This window comes from Takifugu flavidus, chromosome 9 (assembly GCF_003711565.1).
Source record: "Takifugu flavidus isolate HTHZ2018 chromosome 9, ASM371156v2, whole genome shotgun sequence".
NCBI classification, from domain to species: domain Eukaryota; kingdom Metazoa; phylum Chordata; class Actinopteri; order Tetraodontiformes; family Tetraodontidae; genus Takifugu; species Takifugu flavidus.
Genome location: NC_079528.1, coordinates 10,107,084 through 10,123,241, shown reverse-complemented (window position 1 = coordinate 10,123,241; position 16,158 = coordinate 10,107,084). Strand labels below are relative to the sequence as shown.

The window sequence follows — 16,158 nt, the reverse complement described above, 5'->3', positions numbered from 1 at the left end:
AAAGAGCAGAGCTGAGCTGGTCAAAGCCACCTGCCACTCCATATTTCCAAAATGTACTGATCTCAGATCAGTAAAAAGAGGAAAATGAGGAACGAAAAACTGAGAAGTGAACTGAATGAAGAACTGAGAGCTACATCTTCACAAGGTTTGGACAAATGCCACAATCACACACAGCCCAGGGAACACCCGCTGCCTTGACAAGCATTTCTAATCAGAAATCACCTGGAAACAGGTCACTGAACAGCTCAGCATTGATGCAAACCAAACTAAATCCCATCACTGAGAGGACCTTCTCAAAGAGAATAATGACAAACTGATTGACACCCACATAGATGACAAATAACACTTTTATGCAACAAGAATATCGTTTCTCCCCAGAGAAAGCAGGAAGTTTGTTGGGAACGTTTGAGAAAAGCCATCTTTCTGCTTTGAGGTGACCTTCCTTTTGATAAGAGTGAAAATATTAATTTACAAATTGCACGAACAAGGGCTGAATATTTTGATGAACAAGAATTTAAAACAAAGTAGCAAAAATCTTCTAGACACCTCACACACACATACACAAATATGAGTGAAACTGAAATACCTCTAGCTAAGTGATGATTGTGAATTGAATGCATCTCTCAAAAAGTTCATAAAAAGATTTTCACTAATTATATAAATGAAATATAACTTTGCCATTAGACAGAAACAACTGCTGGAGCACATTGTCCTTAATAACACATCAGTTCTAATCAAACATGAAATGGAGCTGGTGGCCTACCTCTGGAGACTCCTCCAGCTGACCAAACACATCAGCAAAGTCAGTGGGGCTTTTCCTCAGAGTCTGCTCAGCAGGAAGTGTGTTGTCATTGTAAGATGTCACAAACTTAAAGTCACTGGTTCTAGACCCTGTTGTCAGGTAGGCGTCATAATTGTAAGCGCTGCGTAAAGTTCCTGTGCCGTCAACATCAGCGTAATTAGGAGGGAGATAAGCGCCGGGGATGGTTACTGCTCCGTCAAACAACATTCTGGGCTTTCTCCTGCGACAGAACCTCACACCCAGGATGATGATGATGAAGGTCAGGAAGAAGGTGGACACAGACACCAGCGCGATGATCAGATAAGAGGTCAGTTTGGAATTCTTCTCATCATAAGAAATGTCCTTCAGCTCTGGCACCTCAGCCAAGTTATCAGAAATGAGTAAATACATGGAGCAGGTGGCAGAGAGAGAGGGCTGTCCGTTATCTTTCACTGCCACAATCAGGTTCTGTTTCATGCTGTCAGACTCAGAAATGTCCCGCTGCGTCCTGATCTCTCCACTGTGGACACCGATAGAGAAGAGTCCCGGATCGCTGGATTTGACTATATGGTAGGACAGCCAGGCGTTCTGTCCAGAGTCGGCGTCCACAGCGATCACTTTGGACACCAGAGAGCCTCCGTGTGCAGCTTTGGGGACCAGCTCGGTCATGAAGGAGTTGCCCTCCGGGGCTGGATACAGTATTTGAGGAGAGTTGTCATTAACGTCTGATATGAACACGTGACGGTCACGTTGCTGCTGAGAGGAGGAGAACCGTTGTCTCTGGCCATCACGTGCACTTTAAAGCTCCTCAGCTGTTCATAATCAAAGGACCTGACAGCGTGGATCAGCCCCGTGTCTCCATTAACAGACACATAAGAGGACACCGGAGCACCGTTCACCTCAGCGGCTAACAGAGAATAAATCACGGTACCGTTTTGTCTCCAGTCGGGGTCTCCAGCACTAACGGAACACAAAGTGGACCCGGCTCTGTTATTTTCACTCACATATGCGCTGTAGGACTCTTCCTCAAACACAGGGGGGTTGTCGTTGATGTCTGCTACAGACAAGTGAAGCGTTTTAGAGGAGGACAGAGGTGGAGAGCCCTCGTCAGTGGCACTGATTGTAATGTTGTAATCAGACACTAGTTCACGGTCCAGTTGTCCTGTGGTCACCAGAGAATAATAGTTTTTAATAGAAGGAACCAGCTTAAAAGGGACGTTTTGCTGAATGGAGCAGCGGACCTGTCTGTTATTTTCTGAGTCTCTGTCCTGAACGTTGATGATGCCCACCTCTGAACCAGGGGACACGTCCTCAGGTACTGGATTGGTCAGAGACTTCAGCTGAATAACTGGAGCATTATCATTTACATCAGTAACCTCAATAATCAAAGTAGCATAAGACCCCAGTCCCAAACCATCTTTCGCACTTATTTGCATTTCATATGTTGCCTTTCTTTCATAGTCAATGGATGAGGCTAATCTAACCTCTCCTGTTTTAAGATTAATGAAAATGGTTGTTGTCTTTCTCTGAAACAAGATTAAATCCATAGGTAATTTCACTATTCACTCCTTCATCTGCATCAGTGGCACTAACCTGCATCACTACAGTGTCTAGAGGAGAGTTTTCAGGCAGACTGGCTTTATAAACGGCCTGACTGAACACTGGGGCGTTATCATTAGCATCCAGCACAGTGACGTGTATGACTACAGTACCTGATCTCTGAGGAGAGCCTCCGTCTAAGGCTGTTAGTAACATCATCATTTCTTTTTGATCCTCTCTGTCTAATTCTTTGTCTAATAATAATTCACAATATTTTGATTACTAGTTTTAGTTTTTACATTTAATTTAAAGTGGTCATTCTGTTGAAGTGTGTAGCCTTGAACAGTATTTTGTCCGATATCTGCGTCGTGCGCTTCATCCAAGAGAAAACGAGCACCTTTGAAAGCGGATTCACTGATTTCCAGTTTAATTGACTCCTCTTTAAACTGCGGTGAATTATCGTTTATGTCCAGAACATGGATACTGATCCGATGCAGCTCTAAAGGATTTTCCAGCACCAGTTCCTGCTTAAGGACGCACGACGCCCTCTTCTCACAAAGAGCTTCTCGGTCGATCCTCTCTTGTACGATCAGCTCTCCGGTATTCAGATTTAAACCGCAGTATTTTACACTGTTATCCTCAGTGTCGATGCGGGCCTTCCGAGCGGACAGTCTGCCCAGATCAAGTCCCAGATCCTTCGCGATATTCCCGATTGCCGATCCACGTTTCATCTCCTCGGGTACAGAGTAGCTCACGTCTCCATTGACGGGCGAGAGAACAAGGAAAATAAAAGCAAGGACGCGGCGCAGCGCAGATCCGTGGAAATCCATCGTTAGGGACGAACACACATACACCACAATGCTCAGCAGGTTAAAAACACCAATAATGACGTGCAGCTATTGCGACCAGATCACACGGTCCCTCGCTACAATCCTCTGCGAACTGTTTCTGTCAGCTGCTGCACAAGAACTGATTCTGTTTGCAGATTTGATGACGGAAGGTTGGAGAGGGACCTCGTCTACTGGTCCACACTGACACCATGAGTAATTGTGGAGGTATAACAGGCACCATTTAAATATAAAAAATCCAGTTAAGCAACAATGATAAATTATCAACAAATTCAAGGGTAAATAGAGAGAATAAATATAATTATAGCAGACAGATAAACAGTGACTATTAGCCATAGACAGAGATATCTGGTTCATGTAAACTGTAGGTCCATAATGAGATGATGTAGACTCCCAGACATAAAACTTTACACAATTCATGCTTGTCAGATGACATAAATTATTGATATTCTGCCAATTTAAGGTCTAGACTTAAAAGTGAGATAAAGACAAACCACCAGTATAAAAGAAGAATATTCTTCTTTAAAAAAAGGTGGAACAATGTAGTAGAAAATGTGAAGTGAAGGAAAATGTATTCCTACAGCAGGAGATGGATTTGACTCTCCAAACACATCAGCAAAGTCTGCTGGACCTTCTCTCAACAGAAAGTCTGCTGTCACTCTGGAGGGTCTCAGAAACATCAGATCAGTTTTTTTTCTAGAACTTGTTGTCATGTTTACATCACAATTGTAAACAGCATTTAGCTCCTGTATCAAGAAGATCTCTGCCCGCCAAAATCCACAGCTGTTTGTTTCTCTATGATGATGAAACCAAAGAATCATGAAGCCTATTTAATATTAAATGGAGACATCCTGGTGTACAAAAGTTTAAAATACCTGTGAAAAGTCCATGAAGCTCTCCCAAACTTCAGCAAAGCAAATGAATGCAGAAGAGCACCATGGACAGAGACAATGCAGGAAACTACACAGAGAACATGTTTCACTGGTGAAACGTGAACAACAAGCTCCTGTAACAAAATACACAATATGACTGAAATACAGAAGCAATGAGCACTTAAGAAGTTAAAAACAATGTTGGCATTCTCTCGCCTCTACTTGTGCTTTGTGAGGAAAATACACTTCCATTCTAGAGGTTTAAGAGGATCACCGACTCTTTTGTGAGTCAGACTGAACCTAAGAAATAAACAGCGCTCCAGCTGTAAAGTAGAAATGCACCAGCATATCTCAATAAAACTGAAAGAAGAGAATGAGCCCACATCTGGAAAAAGCTCTGATTTGTTTAATATTTGAGGCACTTCAACTTGAGATCATTATTTCTCATCTATGATAAATAACACAGCAAGTATTTAATGTGGTGTTGCTATTATCGAGTGTCACAAATCAATGTGAACTTCTGAGAAAATGATATGTAACAAAGTGAGTTTATGTGTCAGAAAAGGTCTCACACGTCCAATAAAGTTAGTTAACTTAACATTATTTACAAGAGATGTTTAAATTACTTGATGAGGCTGAGTCTGACTGTTTGTGCTCCAACCAGAAACACAACTGCTGAGGAGTGTTTATAAATCTACTCACCATAAGACAACAAAGCAGGACAAAAAGATATTAAACTTCATATGTAAAATAATCAAATGAAGGAAGCTTTCTACAACACCCCAAACTAAGCATGCTTAACCAGTTATCAAAATAATAAATAAATGTTGAGATGTTAAATATGCAGCAGAAATAAATTCAGTATCAGGAACTATTGAGAGCAGCAAAGAGAACAAGGGTTGAGAGGATGAGACAAAGATGTCAGCTTCTGCACCAAAGACAGACGGTAGAAAAGGTTTCAATAAATGCAACAATAAACAGAAAAGACAACATATTCTTGTCAAATCTGGTCAGTTCCCAACCAAGTTAAGAAAAACACAAAAATTAAAAAGCATTAAGTCAGAAGCAGAATAATGGCGTTTAAAGCTGAGTCAAAGACTTTAAATGTTGAAGATTACAAAATATAATTCACTACAGCGGAAGTTCTTCCTACCTCAGGTGAACTGTCAGATTCTCCAAACACATCAGCAAAGTCAGTGGGGCTTTTCCTCAGAGTCTGCTCAGCAGGAAGTGTGTTGTCATTGTAAGATGTCACAAACTTAAAGTCACTGGTTCTAGACCCTGTTGTCAGGTAGGCGTCATAATTGTAAGCACTGCGTAAAGTTCCTGTGCCGTCAACATCGGCGTAATTAGGAGGGAGATAAGCGCCGGGGATGGTTACTGCTCCGTCAAACAACATTCTGGGCTTTCTCCTGCGACAGAACCTCACACCCAGGATGATGATGATGAAGGTCAGGAAGAAGGTGGACACAGACACCAGCGCGATGATCAGATAAGAGGTCAGTTTGGAATTCTTCTCATCATAAGAAATGTCCTTCAGCTCTGGCACCTCAGCCAAGTTATCAGAAATGAGTAAATACATGGAGCAGGTGGCAGAGAGAGAGGGCTGTCCGTTATCTTTCACTGCCACAATCAGGTTCTGTTTCATGCTGTCAGACTCAGAAATGTCCCGCTGCGTCCTGATCTCTCCACTGTGGACACCGATAGAGAAGAGTCCCGGATCGCTGGATTTGACTATATGGTAGGACAGCCAGGCGTTCTGTCCAGAGTCGGCGTCCACAGCGATCACTTTGGACACCAGAGAGCCTCCGTGTGCAGCTTTGGGGACCAGCTCGGTCATGAAGGAGTTGCCCTCCGGGCTGGATACAGTATTTGAGGAGAGTTGTCATTAACGTCTGATATGAACACGCTGACGGTCACGTTACTGCTGAGAGGAGGAGAACCGTTGTCTCTGGCCATCACGTGCACTTTAAACTCCTCAGCTGTTCATAATCAAAGGACCTGACAGCGTGGATCAGCCCCGTGTCTCCATTAACAGACACATAAGAGGACACCGGAGCACCGTTCACCTCAGCGGCTAACAGAGAATAAATCACTGTTCCGTTTTGTCTCCAGTCGGGGTCTCCAGCACTAACGGAACACAAAGTGGACCCGGCTCTGTTATTTTCACTCACATATGCGCTGTAGGACTCTTCCTCAACACAGGGGGGTTGTCGTTGATGTCTGCTACAGACAAGTGAAGCGTTTTAGAGGAGGACAGAGGTGGAGAGCCCTCGTCAGTGGCCCTGATTGTAATGTTGTAATCAGACACTAGTTCACGGTCCAGTTGTCCTGTGGTCACCAGAGAATAATAGTTTTTAATGGAAGGAACCAGCTTAAAAGGGACGTTTGCTGAATGGAGCAACGGACCTGTCTGTTTTCTCTGAGTCTCTGTCCTGAACGTTGATGATGCCCACCTCTGAACCAGGGGACACGTCCTCAGGAATTTGACTGCTCATTGATTTTACATAAATCACTGGCGGATTGTCATTTACATCTGTAACATCTATGATAACTTTAGCATAAGATGTTAATCTAATCCATCTTTTGCTGTGACACGTAATTCAAAGATAGATGTTGTTTCAAAGTCAACCATGGTCATCAATTCTATATCACCTGTCTTTTGATCAATTCTAAGATTGATTTAATTCTTCTGAAATATGTCCAAAATCATACACAACTTCTCCATTAACCCCTTCATCAGCATCAGTCGCTGTCAGTGTCAGAATGAGTGTACCTACAGGGGAGTTTTCTTGTAGACTGGCTTTGTACACAGCCTGACTGAACACTGGGACGTTATCATTGGCATCTAGAACGTTGATGTGAATCTTTACGCTTCCTGATCTTTGAGGAGAGCCTCCATCCAAGGCTGTAAGAATTAAACTCATTTCCTTGAGGCTTTCTCTGTCAAGCTCTTTGTTCAGGACAAGTTCCACAGAATTTGTGCCAACGCCCAGAATAAAATAATCATTCCTTTGTAGGTGGTAAGTCTGAACTGAGTATTTTCCAATGTCAGCATCGTGCGCTTCTTCAATTGGAAACCGAGCACCTTTGTCCGCGGATTCCCCGATGTCAATGTTGATCAGGTCTTTATTAAATTCCGGGGAATTGTCGTTTATATCCTGGATATGCAGGTTAATTCGATGCAGTTCCAACGGAGCCTCTAACATGAGCTCTTGCTTCAAAACGCAGGCTGCTTTGTCTCCACAGAGACTCTCTCGGTCAATCCTGTCGGCAACCGTCAGGTCGCCATTACGAAGGTTTAATTCACAAAAACGCTTGTCGCCGCCGTCCACGTCAATGCGGGCTTTACGCGCGGACAGTCGACTTGCCTCAACTCCCAAGTCTTTGGCGATATTCCCGACCACAGCTCCGCGTTTCATTTCTTCAGGAAAAGAAAAACTGACATCCCCATTCGCACAATGGAGAGAAAAGAAAATGACCACAAAGACGCCCCGTACAGCTGCGAGTCCCGCGATCTCCGTCATGACGCAGATGGGAAACGTTTCCAATGTGTGAAACAGAAGCGATGCCAAAAAGGACCGCGATAAAGAAAAAAGAAGCACGATCCGAGAACAGCTTTCGGTGTGTCAGACCGACCGTCTGCAGACGCCTCAGTCACACGATGCGTCAGTAGGTGAACCTCAACATCTATTCATGAACAGCTGGCGCACAGCGACATCGTGAGACTATTGTAGAAACTGCAGATGAACGGACGACACAAATACAGCCAAAATTAATTTTACTCATCAGCACGCAAGGTTATTTCTGTGTTCAAGACAAATGTAAGATACAGGATGTGGCTCCGTCCCTTTCTCTATTTACTTCTTTCAGCGGCTCATATCCACAGACAACAACTATTTCACTTGGAACTTCTGACAAGTTGGTACATTGTAATGAAGGGTCTCAGACTGATCCTCACAAATGTCAGACTAGTGCAAATATCCGTTTAAACTGTTCGAGATTTGAACGACTGTGTGGAACTAAATGGATAATGTTATCCTGAGATAATTGTATTTCAAACGGATTTTCTTTAATAGTAAATATATAGGGGGGGCTCGGGAAAAGTGGGGAAAATAGCTGAATTTTTCTTGATTCAAAATATTCATAGCAACTTAAGAAACGGTCACTGATAATGTTAACTGATGACTAAATATGAAGGAGACTTTTTTTTTAGTTGACACTTTAAAGCGAACAGATATCTACTGCGAAAGTTACACAGAGAAAATTGTAAAACCAATTGATCGAAAAACCGGCTACAGCATGAAACATTTGAAGAGCAAACAATGTAAAACAGAAATGAGAATTGAAGTCATCATTAAAAATCAGTTCAATTTAAACTGAAAACTAAATTTTGTGTTTAAAAATTACATGCAAATTTTTCTGAAACATGAATTAAGAGTGAAATGAAGACCATAATTGACCTTTCAAAATAACGAAGATAAAAACTGAGAGTTCAGTGAGCAACATGGGGTTGTTTAAAGAATACAAGAGATTATTAAAAAAAATGTACCATTGTCATCCAAGTTCTTTTCTCTGTGTGATGATATGTATGACAACAAATGGACAAAATATTATTTCAGGGAAGACAAAAATGTTTCCCTACCTCAGGTGAACTGTCAGATTCTCCAAACACATCAGCAAAGTCAGTGGGGCTTTTCCTCAGAGTCTGCTCAGCAGGAAGTGTGTTGTCATTGTAAGATGTCACAAACTTAAAGTCACTGGTTCTAGACCCTGTTGTCAGGTAGGCGTCATAATTGTAAGCGCTGCGTAAAGTTCCCGTGCCGTCAACATCAGCGTAATTAGGAGGGAGATAAGCGCCGGGGATGGTTACTGCTCCGTCAAACAACATTCTGGGCTTTCTCCTGCGACAGAACCTCACACCCAGGATGATGATGATGAAGGTCAGGAAGAAGGTGGACACAGACACCAGCGCGATGATCAGATAAGAGGTCAGTTTGGAATTCTTCTCATCATAAGAAATGTCCTTCAGCTCTGGCACCTCAGCCAAGTTATCAGAAATGAGTAAATACATGGAGCAGGTGGCAGAGAGAGAGGGCTGTCCGTTATCTTTCACTGCCACAATCAGGTTCTGTTTCATGTTGTCAGACTCAGAAATGTCCCGCTGCGTCCTGATCTCTCCACTGTGGACACCGATAGAGAAGAGTCCCGGATCGCTGGATTTGACTATATGGTAGGACAGCCAGGCGTTCTGTCCAGAGTCGGCGTCCACAGCGATCACTTTGGACACCAGAGAGCCTCCGTGCGCAGCTTTGGGGACCAGCTCGGTCATGAAGGAGTTGCCCTCCGGGGCTGGATACAGTATTTGAGGAGAGTTGTCATTAACGTCTGATATGAACACGCTGACGGTCACGTTACTGCTGAGAGAGAGGAGAACCGTTGTCTCTGGCCATCACGTGCACTTTAAAGCTCCTCAGCTGTTCATAATCAAAGGACCTGACAGCGTGGATCAGCCCCGTGTCTCCATTAACAGACACATAAGAGGACACCGGAGCACCGTTCACCTCAGCGGCTAACAGAGAATAAATCACGGTACCGTTTTGTCTCCAGTCGGGGTCTCCAGCACTAACGGAACACAAAGTGGACCCGGCTCTGTTATTTTCACTCACATATGCGCTGTAGGACTCTTCCTCAAACACAGGGGGGTTGTCGTTGATGTCTGCTACAGACAAGTGAAGCGTTTTAGAGGAGGACAGAGGTGGAGAGCCCTCGTCAGTGGCACTGATTGTAATGTTGTAATCAGACACTAGTTCACGGTCCAGTTGTCCTGTGGTCACCAGAGAATAATAGTTTTTAATAGAAGGAACCAGCTTAAAAGGACGTTTTGCTGAATGGAGCAGCGGACCTGTCTGTTATTTTCTGAGTCTCTGTCCTGAACGTTGATGATGCCCACCTCTGAACCAGGGGACACGTCCTCAGGCACTGGATTGGTCAGAGACTTCAGCTGAATAACTGGAGCATTATCATTTACATCAGTAACCTCAATCATTAATGTTGCATATGCAACTAATCCCAGACCATCTTTTGCACTCATTTGCATTTCATATGATGACACTTTCTCATAATCAATTGCTCCATTTACTCTCACCTCTCCTGTTCTTGAGTCCAATAAAAATACATCATCATCTTCATCTGAAACATGATCAAATCCATAGGTAATTTCACTATTCACTCCTTCATCTGCATCAGTGGCACTAACCTGCATCACTACAGTGTCTAGAGGAGAGTTTTCAGGCAGACTGGCTTTATAAACGGCCTGACTGAACACTGGGGCGTTATCATTAGCATCCAGCACAGTGACGTGTATGACTACAGTACCTGATCTCTGAGGAGAGCCTCCATCTAAGGCTGTTAGTAACATCATCATTTCTTTTTGGTCCTCTCTGTCTAATTCTTTGTCTAATAATAATTCACAATATTTTCGATTACTAGTTTTAGTGTTTACATTCAATTTAAAGTGGTCATTCTGTTGAAGTGTGTAGCCTTGAACAGTATTTTGTCCGATATCTGCGTCGTGGGCCTCTCCAAGGAGAAAACGAGCACCTTTGACAGCTGATTCCCTGATTTCCAGTTTAATTGACTCCTCTTTAAACTGCGGTGAATTATCGTTTATGTCCTGAACATGGATACTGATCCGATGCAGCTCTAAAGGATTTTCCAGCACCAGTTCCTGTTTAAGGACGCACGACGCCCTCTTGGCACAAAGAGCTTCTCGGTCGATCCTCTCTTGTACGATCAGCTCTCCGGTATTCAGATTTAAACCGCAGTATTTTACACTGTTATCCTCAGTATCGATGCGGGCCTTCCGAGCGGACAGTCTGCCCAGATCAAGTCCCAGATCCTTCGCGATATTCCCGATTGCCGATCCACGTTTCATCTCCTCGAGTACAGAGTAGCTCACGTCTCCATTGACGGGCGAGAGAACAAGGAAAATAAAAGCAAGGACGCGGCGCAGCGCAAATCCGTGGAAACACATCGTTACGGGGACGAACACCACAATGCTCAGCAGGTTAAAAACACCAATAATAACGTGCAGCTATTGCGACCAGATCACACGGTTCCTCGCTACAATCCTCTGCGAACTGTTTCTGTCAGCTGCTGCACAAGAACTGATTCTGTTTGCAGATTTGATGACGGAAGGTTGGAGAGGGACCTCGTCTACTGGTCCACACTGACACCATGAGTAATTGTGGAGGTATAACAGGCACCATTTAAATATTAGAAATCCAGTGAAACAACAATGGTAAATTATCAACAAATTCAAGAGTAAATAGAGAGAATAAATTATAATTAGCAGACAGATGAACAGTGACTATTAGCCATAGACAGAGATATCTGGTTCATGTAAACTGTAGGTCCATAATGAGACGATGTAGACTCCCAGACATATCACTGTACGCAGTTCATGCTTGTCGGATGACATTAATTATTGATATTCTGCCGATTTAAGGTCGAGACTTAAAAGTGAGATAAAGACAAACCACCAGTATAAAAGAAGAATATTCTTCTTTTAAAAAAGGTGGAACAATGTAGTAGAAAATGTTAAGTGAAGGAAAATGTATTCCTACAGCAGGAGATGGATTTGACTCTCCAAACACATCAGCAAAGTCTGCTGGTCCTTCTCTCAACAGAAAGACTGCTGTCACTCTGGAGGGTCTCAAAGACATCAGATCAGTTTTTTTCTAGAACTTGTTGTCATGTTTACATCACATTTGTAAACAGCATTTAGCTCCTGCATCATGAAGATCTCTGCCCGCCAAAATCCACAGCTGTTTGTTTTTCTATGAGGACTGAAACCAAAGAATCATGAAGCCTATTTAATATTAAATGGAGACATCCTGGTGTACAAAAGGTTAAAATACCCGTGAAAAGTCCATGAAGCTCTCCCAAACTTCAGCAAAGCAAATGAATGCAGAAGAGCACCATGGACAGAGACAATGCAGGAAACTACACAGAGAACATGTTTCACTGGTGAAACGTGAACAACAAGCTCCTGTAACAAAGTACACAATATGATTGAAATACAGAAGCAATGAGCACTTAAGAAGTTAAAAACAATGTTGCCATTCTCTCACCTCTACTTGTGTTTTGTGAGGAAAATACACTTCCATTCTAGAGGTTTAATAGAGGATCACCGACTCTTTTGTGAGTCAGACTGAACCTAAGAAATAACAGCGCTCCAGCTGTAAAGTAGAAATGCACCCAGCATATCTCAATAAAACTGAAAGAAGAGAATGAGCCCACATCTGGAACAGCTCTGATTTGTTTAATATTTGAGGCACTTCAACTTTAGATAATTATTTCTCATCCATGATAAATAACACAGCAAGTATTTAATGTGGTGTTGCTATTATCGAGTGTCACAAATCAATGTGAACTTCTGAGAAGATTATATGTAACAAAGTAAGTTTATGTGTCAGAACAGGTCTCACATGTCCAATAAAGTTAGTTAACTTAACATTATTTACAAGAGATGATGCTTAAATTACTTGATGAGGCTGAGTCTGACTGTTTGTGCTCCAACCAGAAACACAACTAGCTGAGGAGTGTTTATAAATCTACTCACCATAAGACAACAAAGCAGGACAAAAAGATATTAAACTTCATACGTAAAATAATCAATTGAAGGCAGCTTTCTACAACACCCCAAACTAACCATGCTTAACCAGTTATCAAATATTAAATAGTTGTTGAGATGTTAAATATGCAGCAGAAACAAATTCAGTCTCAGGAACTATTGAGAGCAGCAAAGAGAACAAAGGTTGAGAGGATGAGACAAAGATGTCAGCTTCTCCACCAAAGACAGACTGTAGAAAAGGTTTCAATAAATGCAACAATAAACAGAAATGACAACATATTCCTGTCAAATCTGGTCAGTTCCCAACCAAGTAAAGAAAAACACAAATTAAAATAACAGTTAGGCAGAAGCAGAATAATGGAGTTTAAAGATGAGGCAAATACTTTGAATGTTGAAGATTACAAAATATAATTGACTACAGCGGAAGTTCTTCCTACCTCAGGTGAACTGTCAGATTCTCCAAACACACATCAGCAAAGTCAGTGGGGCTTTTCCTCAGAGTCTGCTCAGCAGGAAGTGTGTTGTCATTGTAAGATGTCACAAACTTAAAGTCACTGGTTCTAGACCCTGTTGTCAGGTAGGCGTCATAATTGTAAGCGCTGCGTAAAGTTCCTGTGCCGTCAACATCAGCGTAATTAGGAGGGAGATAAGCGCCGGGGATGGTTACTGCTCCGTCAAACAACATTCTGGGCTTTCTCCTGCGACAGAACCTCACACCCAGGATGATGATGATGAAGGTCAGGAAGAAGGTGGACACAGACACCAGCGCGATGATCAGATAAGAGGTCAGTTTGGAATTCTTCTCATCATAAGAAATGTCCTTCAGCTCTGGCACCTCAGCCAAGTTATCAGAAATGAGTAAATACATGGAGCAGGTGGCAGAGAGAGAGGGCTGTCCGTTATCTTTCACTGCCACAATCAGGTTCTGTTTCATGCTGTCAGACTCAGAAATGTCCCGCTGCGTCCTGATCTCTCCACTGTGGACACCGATAGAGAAGAGTCCCGGATCGCTGGATTTGACTATATGGTAGGACAGCCAGGCGTTCTGTCCAGAGTCGGCGTCCACAGCGATCACTTTGGACACCAGAGAGCCTCCGTGTGCAGCTTTGGGACCAGCTCGGTCATGAAGGAGTTGCCCTCCGGGCTGGATACAGTATTTGAGGAGAGTTGTCATTAACGTCTGATATGAACACACTGACGGTCACGTTACTGCTGAGAGGAGGAGAACCGTTGTCTCTGGCCATCACGTGCACTTTAAAGCTCCTCAGCTGTTCATAATCAAAGGACCTGACAGCGTGGATCAGCCCCGTGTCTCCATTAACAGACACATAAGAGGACACCGGAGCACCGTTCACCTCAGCGGCTAACAGAGAATAAATCACGGTACCGTTTTCTCCAGTCGGGGTCTCCAGCACTAACGGAACACAAAGTGGACCCGGCTCTGTTATTTTCACTCACATATGCGCTGTAGGACTCTTCCTCAAACACAGGGGGGTTGTCGTTGATGTCTGCTACAGACAAGTGAAGCGTTTTAGAGGAGGACAGAGGTGGAGAGCCCTCGTCAGTGGCACTGATTGTAATGTTGTAATCAGACACTAGTTCACGGTCCAGTTGTCCTGTGGTCACCAGAGAATAATAGTTTTTAATAGAAGGAACCAGCTTAAAAGGGACGTTTTGCTGAATGGAGCAGCGGACCTGTCTGTTATTTTCTGAGTCTCTGTCCTGAACGTTGATGATGCCCACCTCTGAACCAGGGGACACGTCCTCAGGCACAGGATCGGTCAGTGATTTAACGTGTATTACTGGCGCGTTGTCGTTCACATCAGTGATTTTAATCATTAATTAGAATCAGATGAAAGTCCGAAACCGTCCGTCGTTAGCGTTGATGCGCATTTCATAATTAGGATTACTCTCAAAATCAAGTGGCCCCGAGACTTTAATCTCTCCCGTTTTGCTGTTGAGTGTAAAAACCTTTTTAGCCTTGTCTGAAATGCGACTGAACTCATAGGTCACTTCTCCATTGACACCCTCGTCTGCATCAGAAGCGCTGACTGTGAGGACGACGGTACCAAGCGCTGCGTTTTCCGGTAGATCAGCTTTATAAACGGCCTGCTCGAAGACCGGGGCGTTATCATTAGCATCTAGTACAGTTATCTGTATTGTTGCGGTTCCGGATCTTGTGGGTTTTCCACCGTCAACAGCAACCATCACGAGATTTACATTCTGCTCCTTTTCACGATCCAGTTCTTTGTCCAAAACTAACTCGACGTTCTTCGATCCGTCGCTTCCTTCTTTAACAGATAATACAAAATGCTCGTTGTTCTGTAAACTGTATTGTTGAACCGAATTTTTTCCCATGTCAGCGTCATGGGCTTCATTGAGGTAATAACGAGCTCCTTTAACGGCCGATTCACTTATTTCCAGTTTTATTACATCCTTTGGGAAAACGGGTGAATTGTCGTTTACATCCTGTATGAGCAGTGAAATGCGGTGCACCTCTAACGGGCTCTCCAGAACCAATTCAGATTTAAGCACACACGAAGCCTTTTCCCCGCACAGCTCCTCTCTGTCAATCCTCTCCCGGATGACGAAATTCCCCGTCTTTAGGTCAATATCACAGTAGTGCTGATCCTCAGTATCGATACGAGCTTTACGAATGAACAATTTCCTGCTTCCAGTCCGAGATCCTTGGCGATATTCCCGACAATAGATCCGGGCCTCATCTCCTCCGGGACAGAATAGCTCAGGTCCGCGCTGCTGTTGCGCACCAAGACAGCAAAACAGAGGAAAATGTCGAGAAGTAATTTTCCCCTGCTTTCCATTATTTCTTTGAAAAAACAACAACGTCGTAATAGGAATTGTAGATGATCACCACAGCTGAAAAATACAGTCCTCCGCTGGTGGAACAATGACAAAGCTGCCTTTACTGTGGGTGGAGAAACATCTTCTCATATCTGCAAGTAAATGGCGACCCCACGAGTCTGTTTTCAATACTGCAACTACAGTCGGCAACACTGAAGCGTCAAGAAGAGCTTTTTCTGGTATTTTATAGAAGCGCAGAGTCTCACTGAGTTGGGTAGACCCCCGGGTGTGATTCAAATGTCGAGAGCACTTTTCAGCACCAAGGACAGCGGTCGAAGACAGACGAGCAGGCTGAGGCAGCTCATGTAGCTCATGTAGCTCATGTAGCTCATGTAGCTCATGTAGCTCATGGAGCTGATGGAATCAAGGTTTCAATACAAGAATATTGGAGAAATGTAGTCAAGTATTACAGGAAGATGGAGAGTGATTTCACGGTACACAAATCTTATTAAGTATGAAATTATATTTCTTCTTTGTGTAGACATGGCAGGTTAGTTTACCTTGAATAAAATGACTTTCTTTATGTAAAAAATGAAATTGATCAACCTTGTTAATTATTTTAAATGGAAAATATTTAATTATCATTAAAATCATCGTCATCAAACACTCCATCACAGA

At 43.2% G+C, this 16,158-nt stretch overlaps 3 protein-coding genes and 1 pseudogene across 6 annotated transcripts in view; all 4 read right to left on the bottom strand.

The window, feature by feature from the left end:
* Window positions 1–16,158, bottom strand: part of LOC130531666 (protocadherin gamma-C3-like) — a 235,825-nt gene that overhangs the window by 176,943 nt on the left and 42,724 nt on the right. The gene's annotated exons all lie outside the window — the stretch shown is intronic.
* Window positions 2,560–3,152, bottom strand: LOC130531722 (protocadherin gamma-C5-like). The gene has a single exon (XM_057043831.1). It carries the CDS (start codon window positions 3,148–3,150, stop codon window positions 2,575–2,577), a length of 576 nt encoding a protein of 191 aa, XP_056899811.1. The 5' UTR covers window positions 3,151–3,152; the 3' UTR covers window positions 2,560–2,574.
* On the bottom strand, window positions 4,761–7,732 carry LOC130531696 (protocadherin gamma-A10-like; annotated as a pseudogene).
* On the bottom strand, window positions 8,584–15,875 carry LOC130531725 (protocadherin gamma-A11-like). The gene is given in 5 exon segments (XM_057043833.1): window positions 8,584–9,468; window positions 9,470–9,921; window positions 9,924–10,129; window positions 14,546–15,344; window positions 15,347–15,875. Coding segments are annotated over 5 exon segments (2,421 nt in total). The 5' UTR covers window positions 15,501–15,875; the 3' UTR covers window positions 8,584–8,658.

Coding starts and splice junctions, on each gene's coding strand:
- LOC130531722 (XM_057043831.1), bottom strand. CDS start 3,150: ATGGATTTCCACGGATCTGCGCTGCGCCGCGTCCTTGCTTTTATTTTC.